Here is a 22,441-nt window from a genome sequence, read left to right on the forward strand (position 1 = left end):
CACTGCATCTAAACTGGGGAACTTTGAGGCCATAGTACTGAGGCAAGTTGTGCAGCAGGATTAATTCTTCCCCTCCTGTGGGGGAGAGTGAATTCTAACACTATAACTTCAAAGGAAAAAAAGAAAACCTTAGTCTAGTTTCTAGCAAGGGAAGAAACGGCCACAAACCAGGCTTCAGTGGTAACGGATGCAGTTCACAGTCCACACATGAAAGATCCTGAAGTCAACTCTATTCCAGTGTTAGGAGCTAAAACATTTATAATCAACACTGTTTAAAATGACAACATACGGTAAAGGATTACGGGACCAACTCCTCTGCTCCTCTGTGTTTTCATTTGAACTACGCACAACGGCTGTAAACTCAGCAACACCGAGACGGTCACACACGCACTCTGCACACTGAGGTAAAGAACAAACGAGAGACATGCGACTGTCCCAGACGGAGCAACCTGCCACGTCCAGGCCCTCTGGAGGGATTTTCACAGCTATTGACACAGCTACCATCAAGCCCTATTTTTTTTTTCCCCACCAAAAGAGAAAACTACTTTACTGGTTTGTAATGCACCTCCCCACCACCTGCAAATAAAAGCTTTGCACAGTTTTCAAGACTTAAAAAAAAAATAAAATACAGTACTGATTTTGCACAAACTGAAGGCTGCAAGCTGCAGAGGCTTAAGAGACCCAGCTGCTCCCTAGCTCTTGTTCTAAAGAGAAGGCAACGTAAAGGTCGGTTTCACTGACACTTTCAGCCAAGCGTTTCCCAGTTTTTTACCTTGGGGAAAAAAAAAAGGCAGCAACGGACGCATAGCAGCACGTTGTTGTTTGCTGCCTAGAAACTGTCACACCTTGAAAAGTATTGTACAAAGCCGGTGGGTTAGAGCATGCTTTCCTCCAGGCCTGAACTCCACCTGGACGCACTCTGCATGGTTTAAGCGGTTTGGATGGCTCCCCTAAGTCAGCGATTGCGTTACAAATCCCTACGCAATGTTTCTATGTTGGCCTACTATAAAAATAGGGAAAAAAAGGGGGAAAAAAAATACCCAAACCCCACTGAAGTGAGGGTTTCTGTTAGCGCAGGTCTGGAGTCAAGTAGGTACTGATGAATGCCAGTGAAAACGCCAGTCCCCTTCCCGGCTTCCTCTCGTGCATCCAAGTCTCCGTGCTTCATCCCTGCCCGCCCTCGGCCTGAGATGGGCACAGGGATGGCTGGAGCCGAGCAGGCAGAGCCAGGAGGGCTTCCCCGCCAGCCCAGCCCCAGCGCAGCCCGGCCGTGCAGGAGGTCAGCGGCTTTGGAGCCGCACTGCTGCAAAGCTCCGCTCCCGCTGACCCCCGGGAAGCGCGATGCAGCACCCATGTCTGGCGGGACTGCAGGCAGGAGAGCCTCACAGCCCGACCAGTGCCGGCTGGTCCGTGGGGTACAGCATCGCGGTCCTCCCAGCGTCCCCACCTTTTCCATACCCTCCCTTGGCTCCCGCAGGCAAAGAGCTGCAGGACAGGCAGCAGCTCCCACACCCACCAATGCTGTGAGCGTGGGTGTCCTCTCCTCCGAAACACCTCCTGCCCAGCAGGAACTGCAGCCCAGCGGCCAGGGGGGCTTAACTGCTGCCTGAGCTCACTGAAGGCACCCATGCGCTCCCTTCCCATAGGGACCAGGCACTCAGCAAAGCTCCCGCAGGCCAGGGGAAGCCAGGCATGGCGCCAGAGGGAGCGAAGCAGAGCAGCCTCAAAATGAGCAGGTTAAAGACAGAAACCACTTCCCAACTTCCAAGTCTTACGGGAGTAAGTCAGAGCTGGACGGACACAGCCCAGGAGGAGCCCCCACCGCAACGGGGATGCTGCGTTTCGGCAGCCACCGCCACGGCTGCTCACTTCTTCTCGAGGAAGGGGCTGAAAAGTCCCCAATCAAACGCGAGCATGGCCTGGGGATTGGGCCGCTCCTTGGGCTTCTTGAAGTTATCCTTCTCGGTGCGGAGGGTCCTCAGCACCTCCACTGGGTCCGTCTTGCCCGTGAACTTCTGCAAGGGCTCCTCCCTGCAAGGAAACCAGCTCTGCTGTGACCGCGGGGGACAGGACGGGGACCCACCTCCCCGCTGGGACCCCAGCGCACACCGGGATGGACAATGGGGGAGTCGCATCCTCGTGCCAGGCGACTGCTGGGGCACATGGGGCTCGTCTGCAGCTACCCGTGCTGGGCAGTGCAGGACCCCGGGTCTGGGCACCCTCCCCTCCCTCGGGGCTTGAATTTCCCACCGGCTAGTGAAGCCACAGGAGAAGGGATGACACTGGAGGGAAAACGGGAGCAGAGTTTGGGGGCAGCCAGCTGGGGCCTGCCCACCCCTGGCTTGGTTTGGGGTTGACCCACGGTGGGGCCCTTCGTGCCCCCCAGGCCCCAGCGCTGCTTACGTGACCCGCAGGAAGGGGTTGTAGAGGAACTCCTCCTGCAGCGTGGAGGGCACCGTGGGCAAGTCCTCGTCATCCCGCTGCTGCCGAGGAACCAGAGATATCCGAAAACCGACCGGCATCCAACACCCCCCCCTCCGCCTCCACCCCGGCAGGGGCACAGTCACTTACTTTGGCCCACGCGAGTTTCTTCTTCACTATTTCATTCTCCGGTTCCACTTTCAAGGCAAACTTGAGGTTTCGGACGGTGCATTCGTGGCCACAGAACACCTTCTGCAATGCCAGCGGGAAGCACTTGGCGTCACACGTGTTCCCAGTACCAGGTCCAACCCATCCTGGTCCCGCTGCAGCCCCAGCCCTGGAGATGGGTGCTGCCTCCTGAGCGGTGCCAGCCTCGAGCCCCCTCCTGATTTTGGGGTCCCTCCCCAGGCTGGGGCCAAGATGCAGGGCACTCACCGTCTCCTTCGGCAAAGCCCCCAGGATCTGGGTGAGGTTGGTGTACATCTGTTCCGCCGTCCCCTCAAAGAACTTCCCGCAGCCTCCCACAAACAGGGTGTCACCTGTGGGGAAAGGGGTCTGGGCACGGAGGGGACCCTGGCCCCGCTCCCAGGGACCCGGGTGGGACCCCCCACGCGCTGGATTCGCCCCGTGAGCGCCAAGCAGGGGGGGGACGGGCAGCATGCAGGCAGCATGCCCCATGTCCCTGGTACCCACAGGGTGCATGTCGGCAGGGTGGGATACCTGAGAACAGAGCCGGAGCATCCGGGGAGCCGTCCTCCCACATGAAGTAGCACATGTGGCCCGAGGTGTGGCAGGGGGTGAAGAGGCACCTCACCCGGATGGCCCCAAACTGTGGGGAGAGAGGGTCAGGACCCTGCTGGGGTCACCCCTGCCCTGACAGGCAGCCAGACTCCCCCAGACCTCCCCAAGCCCCACAGCGTCGCCTGTTCGGGGCTCAGCGGGTCACAGACATGCCAGGGGATGGTGGTTTGGGCGAGTCCCAGGTTGCACATCTGCTCCGACAGCATTTAGCAGCGGGGCCCCAGGAGAAGGTTGGGTCCCCCAGCGCAATCCCAAATGGGCTGGGAACGGGACGAGGTTTCTCCTCCAGTCCAGTGCTCCATCCCAGCCCCAAATCCACAGTGCCACATCGGCAACCACCTCACGGCACAGGGAGCCCGAGCACAGCCCCGGCCAGGCACCAACCCTGTCAGCTCCCAGCGCAGTGCCGCACCGCTGGGGACTGTGCCATGGCCCAGCTCCACTCCCCGCCGGCCCGGCACTGTGCCAGCCCCGCAGGGCACGATCCGTGCATGGGGGGCTGAGCCCCAGGGCGCTCCCGTGGTCCTACGGCCACGCACCGTCAGCTCCTGGTTGTGGGTCACCTTGTGCGTCAGGGCCCCGATCCGCTCATCAGCGCCGTACACCCGCAGGCCAGGGCAGAGCCTCGCCAGCTCCTCGTTGCCCCTCGCGTGGTCCCTGCGCCGGCAGAGGAGGGAATGGGCACCCAGCCCCACACCAGGCACGGCCGCCCCTGGCCCCTGGCTCGCGCCAGCAGCACTTACCAGTGGTGGTGGGTGGTGAGGATCGCTCTGAGCACCACATCTTCCTTCCTGATGATTTCCAGCAACTGAAACGGACCCAGAGCAGAAGGAAGTGAGCGCGCAGAGAGGAGGCGACACACACACCGTGCCCATCCCAGCACAGGATCTGTCCCGTACGGCACCGCTCTGCAGGCGAGAGGCCCAGCAGACCGGTGCAGAGAAAAGCACTGAAAAACACCCGCTGAGCAGTGAAGGGCCGAGAGTGGGACGAAGGCTCGGCTCCCCGCACCGGACCCCGTCATGCAGAGCGGAGCAGGCGGACAGGAACATGCTGCTCCCACGGGAACGGCAGCATTTTATGGCTGGTGCCTTCGCAGCGTAAGCACAGAGGTGCGGCACAGGCCACGCACAGGGTCACCACCACAGTGGAGAGATGGCGACCATGCAACCCATCCTGGCTACAGCAAGGGCCCGTGTGGGGCTGCCAACCCCGTGACTCGGCTGCCAGGAGGCGTTTAATGCCAACTTAAAATTCAGTGCTACTAACAAACCCTCTGGCTGCTCCTGATTACGTTCCTCAAAGAGGAAGGAAACGTCCGAGTCAGCAACAAACGCTTAAAAACTGCGACAGTGTTTGCGTGATGTGGAGCAGTTGAGGGTGGCACAAGGGGGTCACCAGGCAGGGGGGACACAGGGGCCACGGCGGTGAGGGGCGACCCTGGCCACTGCCTTCCCTGCCTGCCTCCAGCCGCACAGCCGCAGGCTGGCTCTCGGAAAACGGGACTTCACATGGGAGACGCTCCAAAGCTCTGTTTTGGATTATTCTCACTTGCTTTGGGGTCTGCAAGGCTTCCAGCTCTGGCACGGAGCGGGCTGGGAGGTAGCAGTTAAGGTGACATGGAAACCCCCCTGCGGCCCAGGGGTGGGTGGGAGCAGGGTCTCACACACGCCCACCCACTCCGTGGGGGCTGAACAGGGCTCGACCCCGCCGGTGGGATGCTCCACGCACGCATGGATGCACCCCGCTGCACGCGAAGACCCCGCATGCCAACCCCACGCGGGGCCGCCGCCACGGGCACGTCCCCTGAGTGGGACCCCGCAGCCCACCCGGGACGTGGCGGGGCTGCGGCCGCTCCGGGGACAAAGCACCTCTCACCCTTTTGGGGACGGCTGCGTCCACCGCGACGGCGTCCCGGGTGCTCTCCTCGATGACCAGGTACATGTAGTTGTCCTCCAGGACAGAAATCACCTTCACCTTCATGGTCCCTCAGCAGTGCCGGCCGCGGGACACGGGGGTCCCGGCCCCACGCAGCAGAACAAGGCGGGGGGGCCGGCCCCACGCAGGAAAACGGGGGTCGGCCCCGGCCCCACGCAGCCGCAGGGCGAGGACGCGCGGGGGCGTGCGGCCGCCCCGTCCCAGCCCCGCCGCCTCGCCCCCAGCGCGACCCTCGGCGGAGCCCACGCGTGACGCGGCCGCTACCTGCGGGCGGCGCGGCCGGGCGCCGCGGCGCGGCCCCTCCCCGCAGCGGGCAGGCGCGTCCCGCCCCCGCCGGTGCAGTGCGGGGCGGATCGCGCTGCGCGGGGCGGGGTGACCTCCCGCGCGTCCGCCGGTGCGGTGCGTGGGGGCTTCCCCCCGTCCCGTCCCGTCGCGGTGCACTGCGGCTCCCGGCGCTGCCGGTGCAAGGCAGGAGGGGCGAACCCCCGCCGTGGGAGGCGGAGGGGTGAAACACCCACTCTGCATCTCACCCTGGACTCCCACTTGCGGGGCCCCACGGCCCATCCTGCCACCCGCCGGGTCCCACCAGCACCCAGGCTGGCGAGGCTGAAGGCGCAGGGGAGCCCGGCGAGGCGGAAGGCCAGGGCAGACGGTGTTCCCCGCCGCCAGACCCCAAAACTCCGGCCTGGCCCCTCGCCCTCGCCACAGGCCAGCCAGGTGCTGCACACCGGCCTGCAAAAATGGCCGCTTCTCCCACCACCAAGGTGCTAAAATGAGAGGGACGAGGGTCTCCCGTCCCTGGGGGGTGCCAGCTCCCACCAGCTGCTGGGAACATGGGCAGCACAAGATGGTACGGATCAGTCCTGGACACCAGCGCTGTTGTTCAGCGGGAGGGAGGTCCTGGGCCTCGTGCACGACTACGCCAGAGCTCCAGGGACAGCCTCCGAACTACTCAAGCCCCAAAATCACCAAAGGTGTGGGGCAGGCAGGAGCAGAGCCGTGCCCCAGCTCTTTTCCCAACCAGGCACAAGCCCCAGTTCGGGGTTGACCGCGGTCTCCCAAATGCCCCTTGTGAAGGAGGGAGCGGCGCTTGCAAGCAGGAAACAAGCGCTGAACACGCTCTGTTCTTTCAGAAAGAAAACACAGTTAGAATCATAGAATCGTTAAGGTTGGAAAAGACCCTTAAGATCATCGAGTCCAACCGTTAACCTAGCACTGCCAAGTCCACCACTAAACCATGTCCTCAAGCACCACGTCTACCCTTCTTTTAAATACCTCCAGGGATGGAGACTCAACCACTTCCCTGGGCAGCCTGTTCCAGGGCCTGACTACCCTTTTGGTGAAGAAGTTTTTCCTAATATCCAACCTAAACCTCCCCTGGCGCAGCTTGAGGCCGTTTCCTCTCGTCCTATCGCTTGTTACTAGGGAGAAGAGACCGACCCCCACCTCGCTACAGCCTCCTTTCAGGTAGTTGTAGAGAGCAACAAGGTCTCCCCTCAGCCTCCTCTTCTCCAGACTAAACAACCCCAGCTCCCTCAGCCGCTCCTCATAAGACTTGTGCTCCAGACCCTTCACCAGCTTCGTTGCCCTTCTCTGGACACACTCCAGCACCTCCATGTCCTTCTTGTAGTGAGGGGCCCAAAACTGAACTCAGTACTCGAGGTGCGGCCTCACCTGTGTAGGGTGCACAGGGGCACTATCACCTCCCTGATCCTGCTGGCCACACTATTCCTGATGCAAGCCAGGAGGCCATTGGCCCTCTTGGCCACCTGAGCACACTGCTGGCTCATGTTCAGCCGGCTGTCAACCAACACCCCCAGGTCCTTTTCCGCCATGCAGCTCTGCAGCCACCCCTCCCCCAGCCTGTAGCGTTGCATGGGGTTGTTGTGACCCAAGTGCAGGACCCAGCACTCAACCTTGTTGAATGTCATACAGTTGGCCCCGGCCCAACGATCCAGCCTGTCCAGGTCCATCTGTAGGGCCTTCCTACCCTCCAGCAGATCGACAATTCTGCCCAGCTTGGTGTCATCTGCAAACTTACCGAGGGTGCACTCATTCCCCTCATCCAGATCATCAATGTTGAACAGGACCAGTCCCAACACTGAGCCCTGGGGAACACCACTCGTGACCGGCTGCCAACTGGATTTGACTCCAAGTCAAGTTGTAACAAGACCTTGAATAAAGCCCCAGAAGATCCCAAAATACCACCTGCTTCCCCCAGGATTAGGTAGAGAGATGCTTCCAGTTGGTTGACTTCAATCACTAGTACAATAAATAAATAAAATTGTGAGATAAAGAAATCTCCGTCTTCCAGACCGCCCCGCCAATGCTCGGTTTACAGCTGTTATTTATTTGCTCATTTGTCAAACAGCCATCAGTACAGTCATGCTCCATTGTAACAGCACAGCGTTCAAGTTAAGGAGGCAGTAAAGTTTTAGGTACCACTTTTCTTTCTGAACTACATAAAATTTACCTTTTTAAAGCAAATAAAGAAACGGTGCTACACCAAATCCCGCTCATACACTGCCATTCAGCGTGTTGGCTGGAACAAGACCAAAGTTACGCTGGTGACACCCAGGTGGTTACGGGCTCCATCGTGGCATTACTTACCGACATGCACTGGGGAGAGGGGGAGAAACTGGAACCAAAATCGTTTGAATCTTTTGTTAGTTTCAGCCGCAAAACATTTGTTTGAAAATCTCTTGTACTTGAGCAGATCTGCAGTACGCAGCCGAGACCAAGAAACAAGGAAGAAAATATAATTAGGAGGAAGATGTATTAAAGCTGCAGAGGCCAAGCCCGCAAGGCTGGGTCCTACCACCCTTCGCTCAGATGTACATCGCTTGTTTAGACACCGAGCTGGAGGATGACAAGTGCAGGAGGGGGTGACCCACTCGCTGAAAACCTGGATTTATTTTCCCCCAGTTTATCCCATTCATCCCCTTTGACACACTATTCCCCTGTCAGAAACACAGCCCCAGGAGAAGTTCCCTCTCTGCAGTTTTCAAGCCGGATGCAGACTGGGGTCATACAGCACTAGTCCAAGAACAGAGATGGCTTTTAAGCCCCACGGACCAACCAAGAAAAAGAAATGTGCCACACTGAGGTGGTTTCTCAGGGGGTCAGAGATCCGAGCCCTGTTTAATCTGGCAATATGTGGACGCCCTCACCATTTGTAACATCCCCTCTGCGGCCTTTCTAGCGGAGAGGCTGGAGCAGGCAGGGGCTGCAGGGCGGGTGATCAGCCCCAGCAGCACGCAGCATCTGCTCTAAGTCAGGCCCGTCAGCTGGAGCCCCCCAGGCCCCGCACGGCTACTGCCCGTGCTCACCAGAACAGCTGCTCTCTCGCTGGGGAACAGCGCCCAGCTAATAAACGCTCCTTTGCCACATTACTCACAGGAAGGTACAAAGCAGCTGCTCTGGCTATCGGCAGCAAGGCATCCTTTGGAGGATCTCATCGCTGTTAGACACGCAGCTAGTCACTAGGTAAGTTCTCCTCAGGATTTTGAACCAGCAGACAAATCCCTTCTTCGTTTGTGTGGTACTAATACAAGTAACATACAGATCACACATAAGAGCAGTAAGCAGGTACATGCAAACAGGCTTAAGTTAAGAATCAAAGGGAATAAGAAACAGTGCAATCTCTAAGCCAGCATGCTGCCTGGAAAAGCTACTGCAGTCCACAACAAGGAATGTCAGAAGAGGAAAGCTGGCCAGTCCCCATGTGCCATTCCCACAGCCAGGCCACCCTGCGTATTTCACAAACTAAGCCCTGAACTGGCAGTGGCAGAGCAGGTCTGTCACTGAGAACTGGTTTTAGTGGAGCCAGAAGCAACAGACCCAGAAGAGTTTAAGTAGCAGCACGGAAGAAAAGTTCAAATCTTTGCAGCTGGCAATATAGTTACTGCATTTTGTCTCTGTCTTAAATGAAGACATCTCGGGCCACAGTCCCCCTGTCTGCATTCGAATCAGGCTCTTACAAAAATAACAGGAGCTTTTTCCTAGACCTCAAGGTTTGACCCTTCCCCACCCCAGACTCTGAGCCACGTACCAACACTTGTAAAATGATCTGCATGTGACACATGTGACAGTTTGAGAGCCAGCAACAGAAGGATAAATATTCTTCGTCATAATATAAATAGGCTGTAAAACATCTCAACAAGGGCAAAGTGCTTTTTTTTTTCCTTAATCAAAACAAAATATAAACCTAAATAGGACTGTCTCAACCACAACAGAAGGTTCAACTCCTAAAATATCTGAGTAGTCTAAATTACACTGAAACTGACGTTAAAGTGATCCAGGCAGAGCGCTCAGTCCTTCGGGACTCGGAAGTTATCCTTCTCTTTTCTGATGGCACCCATTGTTCGGATGGGGTCGGTCTCCCCGGCGTGCTGCTGAACCGTCTTCTCCCTGCCAGGAGGGAACACCAGAGACAGCAAATGCAAAGACTGCAAGATCAAATCTCATATATGAAGTCACTACTATCAGATTTCGCCTGCATCAAGGGGAAATGTTACATGTAAAGATCAAAGACCCAGGGCTTTGGCACAGGCTTATCAGCTCCCTTGGTTTAAATGCTCATTGGCAAGAGGAAATTGCAACGCTCTTGTGCCTTGAACAGCATCTTTTGCCACGCCCATCTGCCAGACTCTGCTTGATGAAGGAACATAATTACACAAGAAAGATTGTTCCGTCTCCTGCGTCAGGGACTTCAGCACTGGCAGAGATGCTCACCACAACCCTTCAAATTTCACTGCAGCAAGCTTCTGCCAGGACAGCAAGTACATTTTATTGTACTTATTCTTGGAAGGCAGACGTTTTAAGGAGGGTCTTGAAGGCATCACAACAGGAATGTGTGAGGCAGGCGAGTAATTCCCGCTTACGGCTCTTTTTTGGCCACGTCCTCCTTCCCACATCCCCTCTCCAAACACAAGGACCATTCCCACACCCACATCTCCTCCATACCTCACTCGCATGAAGGGGTTGTACGTAAACTCTTCTGCGATGGTGGAGGGTATGGTTGGCTCACCGCTGTCATACTTTGCCTGTAACAAGGGAAAGATTTCTACTTGATGAGGAATGTTTTGGTGAACAAGAAACGTCCTGTATATTAACTAGGCAGGGTCAGTGCTGCACCTAACTGCCTGAGCTGCTCCTCAGGCCAGGCCCTTCCCAGGGCCACGCACACAGACAGACAGACAAGCACTGAGGTGCGCAGGAAGAGACTCGGGACAGAGCTGACCCTCCCAGACAGACGTGGACATCAGCCTGTAATTATACCAAGAAGATTCCAGGGAGAGTAACATCTCCACCAGACAGCAAACCATCTTCTCTGGGCCACGCACAAACCCTGTTCCCCAACGTGTCGCTCCCCTGGATGCACAACATACTGCAGTGCCTGGCTCTGAACTCCCTTCCTGCAGCCTCTCTTTCTCCCCAATGTTGTCCTCTCTCCTCTACCTCCTCAGAGAGGCACTGCCTCCATTACAGCATCCAGCAATTCTAGGGAAAGGATGAACCGGCTTACCTTGGCCCAAGCAAGCTTTTCCTGGATACTGACATTATTGGGTTCAACGTGTCGAGCAAACTTGAGATTGTTGATCGTGTATTCATGACCGCAGTAAACTCTCTAGGAAGGAAAAGGAAGAGTTGACACTGGGTAACTCTGAAGGTACAAGGTGGAGTGCCAGGTACCATCATCAATGTTATGGCACAGCAGGAACAACAGAGTCAGCCCTCCAGGGCACACGACACTCTCCACTGGAGACATGCAGAAGAGAAGTGCCAGGAGTTATCAACCAGTACTACCTGCCAATTTAACAGCAAGCCTGATGAAAGAGCCCAGGTGATCCAGCTCGCTAGCCTTTGTTTTAACAAGCAGCCCCTACTCTTCCCTCACAAAGCACAAACGTATTTGGGGTAGGCATTCCTTCCCACAGGACTCCAGTTATTCAGCATCAAAGACAATTCCTGATGTAAGCATTCATTCCTTCAACACGTGAGAAATTCTCCCTTTGAACAACAGTATTATGAGGAAGGCAGTTCCTTTGCTGTCTGTCATAGTTTCTGGCCGGTTAACTTACTAGCACAAAAGGAGAGGTTCATACCGTTTTGGGGTCCAAGCTGCCCAAAATCTCAATCAGCGCTCTGTACATTTCCTCTGGGGTTCCCTCGAAGAATTTCCCACAACCGGCCACAAACAGCGTGTCACCTGCAAGGGAGGCGTGACACGGCATCAGGACCAGACAAGGTTCCTCACACCAAAGCGTGAGCACATGGCCCCCAAGGGCTCAGTCCTGCCATTGCTGTCCCCGCTGCAGCTCAACAGAAGGCACAGGGAGAGCCAGGCTACGCTGCTGCCCCACACAGGTTCAGCACTACGTAAACCCACGTGGCAAATGCAACTTCTAATGCGGGAAACCCCACAGCCTCGCCAGGCAAACCATGCCAGCGCTTCCCTACCTGTGGGCAGTCTGCTGTCCCCTCTTGTCCTTTCTAGAGTGGACAAGGAACACTTGTTCTCTTTGCTATGAAGTTGAACAAAGATGAGTCGCCTCTGCATTTTCTCCCCCGTGCTCCCTAAAATCTTGCTTAAGCCGTTACTTCTTCCATGCAGCAGCTGGTGCAAGCTCTGGAGAACGCCCATCAGGAGAGGGATGACATGGCAGTCTGGGGAGACTGGGCACAGTCTCAGGGAAGGGGGAACCCTACTCTCCAAAACAGGATCCAGAACCTGGCTACCAAAGATGGAGCACCAGCCCTCTCCTACTCCCCTACTTTCTCTTCTCTCAGGTTTTTTTACAGATATGAGTACAGATCTACAGAAAAGCAACAGGTTTTGGAATCAAGCCACAGTTTGGCCTGGGACAGTAAAACAACAGCTCTTGTTTCAAGGAAGATTATGCTAGATGTAGGACCCATCCATGAGTTGCTTGAGTTGATGTTGCTTGCAGGGTGTCCAGCAATAGTTTACAAACCCAGAGGGGTTTCACCAGTTTCATCTACAGCTACTACTTGGTAGCTCTTGGTAAGGGGGCAAGATGTGGATGTTAACCAGCTGCACTGGCAGCAAGGGATGAATGCACATCCAGAGTCAGGAGCACACAGGCAGAGGGGTAGCTTATTTCTTTGCAACACAGACTGCCGGCAATGTAACCTCCCAACTCCTCACCTGTAAAAACAGCAGGTGGCTCGGAGCTATTTGGCTTAGTCACATAATAACAGATGTGTCCAGAAGTGTGACACGGCGTACAGAGGCATTTCACATTAAGAGATCCCACCTGAGAAGAAGGCAGAAGACTAGAGCTTTAGCTACTGTTTACTAGCATTTGTATGGTTAGAAAAGAATTGCAACTATTACAATGGTCTTAATAGTCCTACAGGCAAATTCTCACATAGTTGGCCAGTAAACATCAGCTCTGCTCCTGGGAGAGTCCAGCAAGAGTTTTATGGCAGGGACTTGGAAGGGAGCTGTTTCCTCCTAGCAGGTGTTGCGACAAAGAGAACTGCCAGATTCTTTCATTTAAATGCAGGGTGACTCAGCGTCTGGTTGGCAGCAAGAGCCAACAGATCCAGAGCAACACAAAATCCTAAACAAAGTTAATCAAGTGTAAAAAGCTCCAAACAAAAATGAAGCCGAAGGGAAGAAGTGGATGACAGTCACGAAAAGGGAAGGATTAAACACATTCATGAGGCCAAGGGGATGTTTCCCCCACAGCCCTAATTTGCATACCTTCCCATGTATTTCTGTGCTCCCTTCTTTGCTGCTGCCCCCCCCCCAAAGGTGCACCGCAAGACTAGCAGTGACATTCATGCCATCCTGCACGTTTCACAGCAGTTTTTGTCATCTGCCAGCTCGTCTGTAAACAAACAGCTAGGTTCCAACAAGGTTTGCTGCTTTAGCTCTGGAAAAGCAATGCAGGCAGCTAGCACTGCTGGCCCACTTTCTCTTCACCCTGTATTTCAGCCGTCGTTCAGAGAGGACAATTTGCATTTGTTGGGTGCTAACTAGGCTCCAAGCAGAGCATAAGCCCTGTCCTTTCCACGTCAGTAAAGGTAGCTGTCAAGGAGCACACGGTCACCCAGCATGCCCCAGGCAATGCAGGTGTCTGAGCCATGCCAATGTTCTCATCAACGAAGTATCACCAGCCAAAACAAGAGAGAAGGTTTATGGTTCATAGGGCTGGAAAAGGGTGAAAGCTGTAGTTAAATTATCAACTACATCTGAGAGATGTTAAAAGGTAAAAGGGCTGTGACCACAATATTAACTCAAGTTGGACCAGACTGGTCCAGCTCTAAAGCCATGACACAGACGGGAGATGCACCCAACTGAGTCCTGCAGCTCACTCCCTTTACCTTGAGTGATGTAAGGTGAGACACCTTCTGCGTCAGTGCTCCAACTCTGCTGTCTCCCCCATACACGCGCAACCCTGTCTCCATCTTCACGAGCTTCTCATTTCCTCCAGCATGGTCCCTGGAAGGTCAGAAAAATGGATTTGGGCAGGGATGAAGACAAATTTATTGTAACTCATGGTGCAATGGTAACCTCCAGGTGATCATTTCTGATAAACTATTCTCCCAGTATCTAACATCGTCCTCGTATCAAAGGATATGCCACATCAACATGAGTGGAGATAATTTCTCCAGTAACTAGGGCAGTGAGAGGGGAAAGAACCCCCCACAAGTTCATACTTAATTGGGAAACACCAGCCTTAGGGGCTCACAGTCAACCCTCCAGTAACTAGGACAGGGAGAGATTGGGATAACTGGGAGGTGCGTAATTCAGTGTCCCACAAGGCACTGTGAAGCAGGCACACAGATGTCCAAATAGCTCAGCATTCGCTCAGGGTGCTGGTCCTGCCAGATCAGGGCTGGCTCTCCAGCCACAGAGGTGGCTCCACTATGACCCACTGGAGAGGTTACTCAGGTTCAGCACTGCAAAACTGCTAAAGCAAAACATTCATCTTTACGTCCCTGGCAGAGTTAATCTGCAACCCAGGTAATCCTCCCACAACTTCTGACTGTGAGCAGCACGCCTTACAGGCATGTCCTAGCACCTCAGTGTGAGCGTGCTCCCTCCTGCACTCCACAGCTACCTTCACACACATTTATTTCACTGGCCACCTGGAAGAAGCTGGCATTTTAAAGGTTAAAGGCGCTGACACACAAAGCTTGCAGTCTAGACAACCCATCTGCTAGCAGCAAGCCCAAGGGAACACTTCCTGAGCTCTGATCCTTCTCCCCACACCTAAGCTCCTGCTTAGAGAAGACGAACTTGATCCAGAAAAGCAACAATTCTTGACTGCTTGTGTTCCTGCAGAGGGAGGAAGGATCCCACTACAGCAGATAGTTACCAGTGATGATGTGTGGTCAGGACAGTGGTCAGCTTCACGCCATGCTTTTTGACTGCATCCAAAACCTGCAGGCACAGGGCAAAAGCATTACAACTCACATGAAATGACTTCACAGCACACCCAGTGCCTGGCCTAACCTGGACACAACTGCTCCAAGGTTTGAAAGAGCCACATCAGCAACTCTGCAGAGAGCTCATCCCTCTCCAAGTTGTAGTTACAGGTCAGGACATAAGGTCTCTGATCCAGCTGGCCATGACTAAGGCCTCAGTCCCACTTCTTCTTTTCTGCACTACATCAAACTAAGGACAAAAAACAAAATCAAGTCAATAACCCTTGAAGTCTGGGACAAGCTGCCTGAGCCCAGAAGCAGAGTGCCTGTGAAGCCTTGTCCGTACCTATGCATGGCCAGTACTTCCTGCCTTTCCCCCACGCCTGAGTCAGCATGTGACTAATTCTCTTGTGGATGTGGCAACCTGGAAGGATCTCCCAGAGCCGCAGCAGCGAGCACCCCGCTCACAAGGGCAGCAGAGAGCGTTACCTTCTGGGGCTGCACAGGATCAACTATTGCAGCCTCCTTCGTTTCCTCATCGATGAGGAGGTACATGTAGTTGTCTGTGAGGGCTGGGAGTAATTCCACCTTCATGTCGGCTTGTGTGACCGTCTTCGACTTCCTCTGCTCGTGCTCTGTGTGCAGGAAGAGAGCTCGCAGCTGCGCTGGACCTGGGGACCCCAAAACCTCAGGGTCAAGCCTCAGGTTAGCCCAAGGAGGGGAACAACCGGCCCAGAGCACAGCAGGTCCCCCAGCCCACGGCCCTAGAGAAGGAAGGGTATGGACAGCCCAACCTGCCTCCTTCAGAGGAAGAGGAGAGAGGCCACCACAGGACAGAGCATTAGTGCCTGGCTGTGTCACCTTCTGCCCCACAGCGTGGGAGGCTCTTGGTGCTTTACAGCTGCACCAAAGAGGGATGGGACACTTTGCTCCCAGAGATGTGCTCATGCGGGCAAAGCGCTATACCTCAATTGGAAAGAAGATATCAAGGGGCAGGAAAGCAGAACAGAGAGGGAACAGCTGGACAAAGGTCAGCCCAGGACAGTGACTTTGCAAAAAAAGCACAAAAGGCCATTTTACAGCCAAAAGACAAAAAAGGAGGGCGGAAAAACAAAAAAGGAGAAATACAGAAATACCCACACTGCTAGAACAGGAGCATCTGGTTCATTACTTGGGGAAATCACATCCTGCACAGTGCACGGAGAGAAGACAAGCTCTCCGAGTGGAAGGCAAGGCTCCCCACCTGGCCAGGTACCAGGCACATGCCGTGGGCAGGTTTCTTGCTCACGGGCTACCATGATGCAACAGCAGTGCTTTCTTATTTGCTTTTGGTTAAATGTTTAATCAGATCCAAGAAGCAAATCTAATTCCAGATACAAATAACCTGGGCTTCACTGTTCAACTCACAGATATGCAGTTCTTAAAGAAACGACCAAGCCCTAAGAGGCTCTGCCATAAAAATAAAGGAAGGGAAACAAAGAGGTCAAGGTCTTCCACTGCTGGAGCCCTGCAACTCAGGCATGGGTCCATACACACGCAGGGAAGGAGGTGTCAGTCTCTGCAAGTCAGAAATCAGTTGTCTTAATGCCCAAGACCCTCACACACCGCTGAAGGTGACTGTGTTGGTCTGAACAGTGCTGGCTCAGCTGCTGTTTCATTTTGCAGCACTGACTCTAGCCCTAAGGCTCCCAACGCTGGGTGCTTGGTCACCTCCATCAGTGCCAAAGGGAGGGGTCACCACGCTCGTAATCAACCTGCCCCACTCTCCCAAAACAGGTCAGTCCTGCCCGCCCCTGATAAGAGCCTGCTTTAGAGAGAAGAGGCCCCACAGACGGGCTGCAGCCGACGCGGACAGGCCCCCTGCAGCTCCACAGACCGACGGGACCAACAAGGCTGCAAAACTGAGATCCAAGTTCTGACTGAGGCATGCAGCTCCTGCTGCTGCAAACCCAGACCCACGGCAGCGGGAGCTGTAAGGCCCCTCGGGTACAACTGTCCTGCCCAGAACTTCTTCCCCTTCTACCTCCACCATTTCACTTGCTTATGAGAGAAGGGAGGTAAGGAGGAGAGATGGCAGTAAAATTAAACACAGTGCTGCAAAGGAAACCTCAAGGCACAACAGCGTAGGCATGCACTGGGTATTTGACAGTGAAGGCACGTAGTATTGAGAAAAGCATCGGTACCTGCTGAATGTTCCTCTGGAGCAGAAGAGTCCTTTCAAAAAAGAACAAAACAGACAAAAAAAACCCCCTTACTATTCCTTGACAGGAAAAACAAAAATCAGTTGCTCTTTAACTGCTCCCTAACACGAAGCACTTTCTTTTGGATGCTATCAGTCACAAGAGCTATATATACTGCATGTTTGTTTGCATGCTAGACGCTAACTGGAAAAAAAAAAACAAAACCGAAAGAAAACACAACCTCAGCTTCAAGTCAAAGGAATTATTCACATACTTAAAATGCTTTCTTCCTATGAACCATTTCTAACCTTGGCCACGATCCCAAAATTTCTTTGCATGTTTAACACAACGCTTGCAAAATAAACAAACAAGCTACACCACATAAGGAAATGTTTTCCAAAATATAATTTAAACGAAGGAATGAGAAAACATCCACGAAGTATTAAACTCATTCTGAACTCCCATCTGCAGCTAAGCTGCACCTTTCCAGCCTGCCCCCTCAGCGAGCAGACCAGAAGCGCTCTCACGCACGCCCAGTGCTGCTCTCGGACCTCGTTCTGCTCAAGGAAGCTCCCCGAGCGACACATAGCCCCTGCCCTGGCCCAGCACTAGCACAGATCATTTCAGGATGGCTGTAATGCACGCAGGTCTGCTCCAAAATTAATGCCCAATGACTTCATTTTTGCTCAGTTTCGTAACGCGTCCCTCCCAGCTTCACGCCTGAAGCGGAGAGGACTGGGGAGAGCAGAACACCAGCAGCCTTTGAATCACACGCTTCGGCTCTCTGGAACGGTTTGTTAGTGCAGCTTGGGTCGCCAAGACGAAAGGGCTTGCAGATGGGAAGTGTTAATGTTATCACATAAACGCATATCACATAAATGCTGGAGACTGAAGGCAAGCAGGCAGCAGCACAGTTTAACAGTAGGTTCCCTCAGAAAAGGGGTGCTTCATACGTTTTCTTCCTAGCATTTTGGTTTACTCTTTTTATTACAGAAGAGTAGAAAATTCCTATTTCAAACATGGCTGTCAGTCAAAAATGACTGCACATAAATACTCAGATGAACCTCCCTGCGTTGCTTCATAAGAAGACAGACTACATTCACTTTTTACATACCCTGCACGCAGGTGTTTTTTGGATACCCAGCGAGTTTGTGGCTCGACACGATACCATGTGAGTTGACTCCACAAACCCCAGGTAACTCCCACTCGACTTGCCCACCTGGCATACGCTGCCGGCGGCACAGCCGGGTCCAGCCAGCGTGGGCAGGGCACGCACCCACCCACGGGGGGAGCAAAGCCTGCGTGGAAGGCGCAACACCCACCCTGCAACCTGGGGAACTCATGAGCTGCGGGTACTCGGTTTGACATGCTTGTTCCCAAGATAGCATCAGGGTTTCCAAGTCTGGCAGTTAACTCCAATGGATTCTCACTCGTTAAGGCCAGATCTTAAAATTGGAGTGATGCAAAAGGTCTCTGGCAAGACTTCCCAGAGACGCTGTGAAGCTAAAGCCCAAGCTCTAGTTCAAGAAGATGCTTTCAGAATTTAGGCCCTAAATTTAATGCAGAGCTTAGACAGTTTTGGTTTTGTTTTTTTGTCTACATTGCCAATACAGTCTGCCATCCATCAAATCCAGTTTAAATGCCAGCCCCCGTCCCCCAAGCCGTCCTCCCAGGGCAACAACCAGCGCTTTGGCAGCCCAAAAACTCTGCAGGAGCCTCCCAGATGGGTTATCGATGCGAAAAGCCACCGAAAGAGACAGGCTCCAGCTGAGCAGATACTGACCTACTTCGGGCTGTGAGTCAGCTTAAAAACCTCGGCGCACCCCTGAGCCGGGAAACGAGAAGAGAAAAACCACCGTCAAACTTCCAAGCTCGCCGGGGGACCCGCTGGCAGCCGGGCTGAACCCCACCGGCAGCCCCAGGCCGGGTGCCTGCAGCCGCCCGGCTCCCTGCGGGTCCCGGCTGCAGGGGGGCACAGCACGCCCCCTCCCCGCTCCCAGCTGCGAGGGGGGCATCGCACGCCCCCTCCGCCCCGGTACCGGCTGCAGGGAGGTCACTGCGCGGACCCCAGCCCCGCTGCCAGGGGAGATCGCCCCACGCCCCGGCCCCGCGCCCCGGCCCGGCCGCAGAGGAGGCGCCGCCCGGCCCCGCGGGTCCTACCGGGGCGCATCCCCGGCGCCGGGCGAGCCGCGCCGCCCGCCCGCCCTACGTACCGGCTCGGAGCAGGGCCCCAGCTCCCAGAGCCGCCAGGGCGGTGCCAAGGCCCCGCCAGCCCCCGCCGAGCATGGTGCGGTGCGGCGCGCCCCGCCCGGTGCCCAGACCCGGCCCGGTTACCTTTGCTCCCCGCCCTGCGGCCGGCCGCGGGGAGGCGGGCAGCGGCGGCCGGCGCGGCCCGGCCCCGGCCCCGGCCCGGCGTGCGGCGGGGGCGGCGCTGCGCCCGCCCGGCCCCCTCCTTCCTTCCCCGCCGCGCTCGGCCCGCCCGGGCCGGGCGATTTGCTAACCCGGGTAAGGAGGCGGGGGGCAGGCGGCTGCCCTGGGCAATCCGCGGCGGGCAGGGAGCGGGCAGGCGGGCGGGCAGGCGAGCGGGGCGGAGGAGCGGCGGCGGCGGCGGCAGCGCGGATCCGGGCCCGGCAAGGACGCGCCAAGGGCGGCCGCGGTCCCCGGGGAAGGAGACCCGCCGCGGCCATGGCCTCCTCCAAACCCCTGTCCCGCTTCTGGGAGTGGGGCAGGAACATCGTCTGCGTGGGGCGCAACTACGCCGAGCACGCCAAGGAGATGGGGAGCGCGCCGCCCCGGGAGCCCCTCTTCTTCCTCAAGCCCTCCTCGGCCTACGTGCGCGAAGGCTCGCCCATCCTCCGGCCCTACTACTGCAACAACCTGCACCACGAAGTGGAGCTGGGGGTGGTGATCGGGAAGAGAGCCCAGGCCGTGTCCCAGGCGGCCGCCATGGAGCACGTGGCGGGCTATGCCCTGTGCTTGGACATGACGGCCAGGGACACCCAGGAGGAGTGCAAAAAGAAGGGTCTGCCCTGGACCTTGGCCAAGGGCTTCAGTTCGTCGTGCCCGGTCAGTGACTTTGTGCCCAAGGAGAAGATCCCAGACCCTCACAAGCTGAAGATCTGGCTCAAAGTGAACGGAAAGCTGAGGCAGGAGGGGGAGACCTCCTCGATGATCTTCTCCATCCCTTATCTGATCAGCTACATCAGCGAAATATTCACCCTGGAAGAAGGGGACTTGATTCTGACGGGGTCTCCCAAAGGAGTTGGGTCAGTGCAGGCCAACGATGAGATAGAGGCTGGGATAAGCGGCGTCCTCTCCATGCGGTTTAAGGTGGCGCAGCAAACGCGTGGATCCTGACCGGGAGCTGGGCTGGGACCCTGCCTGCGTAGGAAGAGGCTCTTTTGGGAACATCTGGTGAAGGAAGAGGCACACGAGCTGTCCTGTACATTAAACACTTACATGGCCCAGGCGCCTAATGGACTGTCACGCATCAAAGACACGTAACCCACGAGCTCGAAAGGCATTTGACTAAAACAGCCCCGTCTCCACGGAGGCTTCAGCCTCTTCCGAGGCTGCGAGCCTGGAGTCCCAACCCAGCTCGGGGCAGGTGGTTGATACCCAAACCGTACCTTGGAACTGTCGATGGAGGCGGTGTGCCGGACAGCTGGGACGGCTGTCGCTGCCTGTGCTTTTCGGTTCTGCTGATGCGTTGAGCTTTGCCAATGTATTGCCTTAAATCATAAATTAAACCATTAAAATGGTCATGTCAGAGCTAAAGCTCACCCATGCCATGTAAAATCAAAGATGTATGTGTAACAGTAAATCAAGAATTACAGCTTCAGAAAGAGTTTCTCTCCTTGGGGTATTCTACAATAAAAAGATGTTTGCTTTTTAGATTAGTTTCACGATTCCTCCGTGCATTTTTCAGATGTACAAATTAGATGAGGATTGCTTTCCCTCCCACTCCAAGGGGTGTAATGCAGCAGGAAGTGTGCCAGATGCTTGGCAGATTTTTTTTCCTGAACTGCGCTTTAAATATGCTTCTAAAAGTGAAATAATGCAAAAGATCAAGAATAAAGAAGCTCATTGGTAAAGATCACCCGTAAACTTGTCTTTACTTTTACTGATTTAAATATATTTTTAATAAAAAACTAGCTGCCACAATTACCGTTACTTGCACAATGCAGTGCAACAGTTGGAATTTTTAAATATTTCCAGCTGTTAAAAAGTCATGCTGTGTAACTTTTCCCGTTTCCAAACTCCAGCTGATCTAACACTCTCTCCCAGTTTGCATGACAGCGAGTTCTCTTTCAATTCAACGGAGTGACAAAGTTGTAAAATATGATTAAAAAAACCCCTCCCCCCAAACATCAAAACTTACCATTTTCAAAGGTTGCACAGAACTGACTAATTTCTAACAAAACCAGATGGATTATTTTTTTACATATGTGCAAGCACCAAAGTTAAATGCTTCCATATATTAGAGCCAGATCTTAATAACCACTTTGTTTTTAAAAGTGCATTTGGAGAGTCTTGCAGAGAAGATTACTGTAGCCCAAAGACAAGCACCTCTGTGACAGAGCAGGATGGTCCAGGACGCTGCAAATCGCGTGGTAAAAAGAAAGCAGAACATGTTGCAGAAGGAAAACAGACATTTTTCTGTCAACTCGCTTCTTCAGCTGCACGCACCTGCAGCACACCACTGCGTACCCGTACGCCACCCGCACTGGGTACCGATCCTGCAAACGCGCGCGTTTCAGCTCACTGTATTTTGACTTAAGCCAATGTCTTAAAGCGCGTGTAAATGTTCTTTGTATGATGAGGCCTAAATGCTGTGGACGTAATTCAGATTTCATCCAAAGGAAGCCTACGGAACCGAGGCCGACTGAAACAAACATTCAGCCGTTGCACGTGAACAGAACCAGCCCTGGCTGGCCCCTGGCTGACAGAAGTCAAAATGCTCCTTGATTTAAGCCTGCCTCTGTCAGCGGGGAAGCTACGCTCTGAATTTCTTGCACCTCCATGAGCTGGACCGAGCAGAGACGTCAGGCCAACAGAGCTGGGATGTGCAGAGAAGTTAGGGTGAATAATCCTGAAAGAGGGAGGATAAAATTCACTTTCTGTACTCTTTCCATTTCTTTGTGCTTGTCAAACATTACCATCTATGGCAATGGCAACAATGCATCGTTTGTAGTTTGGTCTTAAGCAGCGTGTATTGATTGCTGAGCCAAGTTGTGATTAAAATTAATCGAAACATCCACTTCAACATTTTCCAGCCGTAACAGCTAATACTCTGAAGTTGTTTATTGCTGCAACAGGAGAGACGCAGTGACCCAACACTGGCAACATTTTTTTTGTGCGTTTAGTCCCTTGTTCTCACTCACATGAGTAGGGGGATGCAATCTTGCAGTACTGCTTGTCAAAATTCACTGTTTCTGTAGTTGTTTTCTCTCTGCCTCGTTGCTTTAACGGGTAGGTAGTGAACCAGGGATGATCGGAGTTCCTGAAGGCGCTGTAGCCTAACAAATGCTTTGCAAGAGAAGGGCCGCAGTATCTTCCCACCATTTGAAACAGGCCAACACCTGATATGCTCGGAAGGTGAGGACTGGTGAATGTAGCAAATACACCAGCGGCAGGGGAAGCTAAGGACAGAAATAGATTAAAAAAAAGGGAAAAATACATGGAGAAGGGCAAAATGT

At 54.5% G+C, this 22,441-nt stretch overlaps 3 protein-coding genes across 12 annotated transcripts; 1 reads left to right on the top strand and 2 right to left on the bottom strand.

The window, feature by feature from the left end:
• Positions 1–138: 138 nt before the first annotated feature.
• LOC104015138 (hydroxyacylglutathione hydrolase like) lies at positions 139–5,481 on the bottom strand. Of its 3 annotated transcripts, none has more exons than XM_087734395.1 (8): positions 5,101–5,480; positions 3,966–4,030; positions 3,762–3,879; positions 3,142–3,250; positions 2,857–2,960; positions 2,572–2,673; positions 2,404–2,480; positions 139–2,031 (listed from the first exon to the last, which is right to left on the bottom strand). In XM_087734395.1, the coding sequence occupies exons 1-8, from the start codon at positions 5,203–5,205 to the stop codon at positions 1,866–1,868; spliced, it is 846 nt and encodes a 281-aa protein (XP_087590521.1). In that variant the 5' UTR covers positions 5,206–5,480; the 3' UTR covers positions 139–1,865. The 3 variants fall into 3 exon arrangements, with proteins under 3 accessions (XP_087590521.1, XP_009466116.1, XP_087590522.1); XM_009467841.2 differs by having other exon boundaries at positions 2,404–2,483; positions 5,101–5,475; XM_087734396.1 differs by lacking the exon at positions 2,404–2,480 and having other exon boundaries at positions 5,101–5,481.
• Positions 5,482–7,490: 2,009 nt separating this feature from the next.
• LOC104015140 (hydroxyacylglutathione hydrolase, mitochondrial) lies at positions 7,491–19,203 on the bottom strand. Of its 8 annotated transcripts, none has more exons than XM_087734391.1 (11): positions 19,077–19,130; positions 18,526–18,567; positions 16,746–16,776; positions 15,052–15,233; positions 14,514–14,578; positions 13,516–13,633; positions 12,332–12,440; positions 11,268–11,371; positions 10,688–10,789; positions 10,126–10,205; positions 7,491–9,570 (listed from the first exon to the last, which is right to left on the bottom strand). In XM_087734391.1, exons 4-11 carry the CDS (start codon positions 15,154–15,156, stop codon positions 9,471–9,473), a joined length of 783 nt encoding a protein of 260 aa, XP_087590517.1. In that variant the 5' UTR covers positions 15,157–15,233; positions 16,746–16,776; positions 18,526–18,567; positions 19,077–19,130; the 3' UTR covers positions 7,491–9,470. The 8 variants fall into 8 exon arrangements, with proteins under 8 accessions (XP_087590517.1, XP_087590515.1, XP_087590519.1 ...); XM_087734389.1 differs by lacking the exon at positions 19,077–19,130 and adding an exon at positions 18,956–19,069; XM_087734393.1 differs by lacking the exon at positions 18,526–18,567 and having other exon boundaries at positions 19,077–19,157.
• A 77-nt stretch (positions 19,204–19,280) lies between these two features.
• FAHD1 (FAH domain containing oxaloacetate decarboxylase 1) lies at positions 19,281–20,641 on the top strand. Its single transcript, XM_009467842.2, has one exon. The coding sequence runs from the start codon at positions 19,428–19,430 to the stop codon at positions 20,097–20,099; it is 672 nt and encodes a 223-aa protein (XP_009466117.1). The 5' UTR covers positions 19,281–19,427; the 3' UTR covers positions 20,100–20,641.
• Positions 20,642–22,441: the final 1,800 nt, after the last annotated feature.

This window comes from Nipponia nippon, unplaced genomic scaffold (assembly GCF_047370975.1).
Source record: "Nipponia nippon isolate SJK-2023a ecotype South Korea unplaced genomic scaffold, ASM4737097v1 scaffold_5, whole genome shotgun sequence".
NCBI classification, from domain to species: domain Eukaryota; kingdom Metazoa; phylum Chordata; class Aves; order Pelecaniformes; family Threskiornithidae; genus Nipponia; species Nipponia nippon.

Bases quoted from the DNA above. Each gene is read 5' to 3' on its own strand.
- LOC104015138 (XM_009467841.2), bottom strand. From the start codon at position 5,205: ATGAAGGTGAAGGTGATTTCTGTCCTGGAGGACAACTACATGTACCTG. The intron at 4,031-5,100 runs GTGAGAGGTGCT...GGTCCGTTTCAG, and splicing joins ACGCAGCCGTCCCCAAAAGG to TTGCTGGAAATCATCAGGAA. The intron at 2,674-2,856 runs GTGAGTGCCCTG...CTGGCATTGCAG, and splicing joins GGGCTTTGCCGAAGGAGACG to AAGGTGTTCTGTGGCCACGA.
- LOC104015140 (XM_087734386.1), bottom strand. From the start codon at position 19,028: ATGCTCGGCGGGGGCTGGCGGGGCCTTGGCACCGCCCTGGCGGCTCTG. The intron at 13,634-14,513 runs GTAACTATCTGC...CTGACCTTCCAG, and splicing joins CTGACCACACATCATCACTG to GGACCATGCTGGAGGAAATG. The intron at 9,571-10,125 runs GTATGGAGGAGA...CCCTCCTGGCAG, and splicing joins AACCCCTTCATGCGAGTGAG to GGAGAAGACGGTTCAGCAGC.
- FAHD1 (XM_009467842.2), top strand. From the start codon at position 19,428: ATGGCCTCCTCCAAACCCCTGTCCCGCTTCTGGGAGTGGGGCAGGAAC.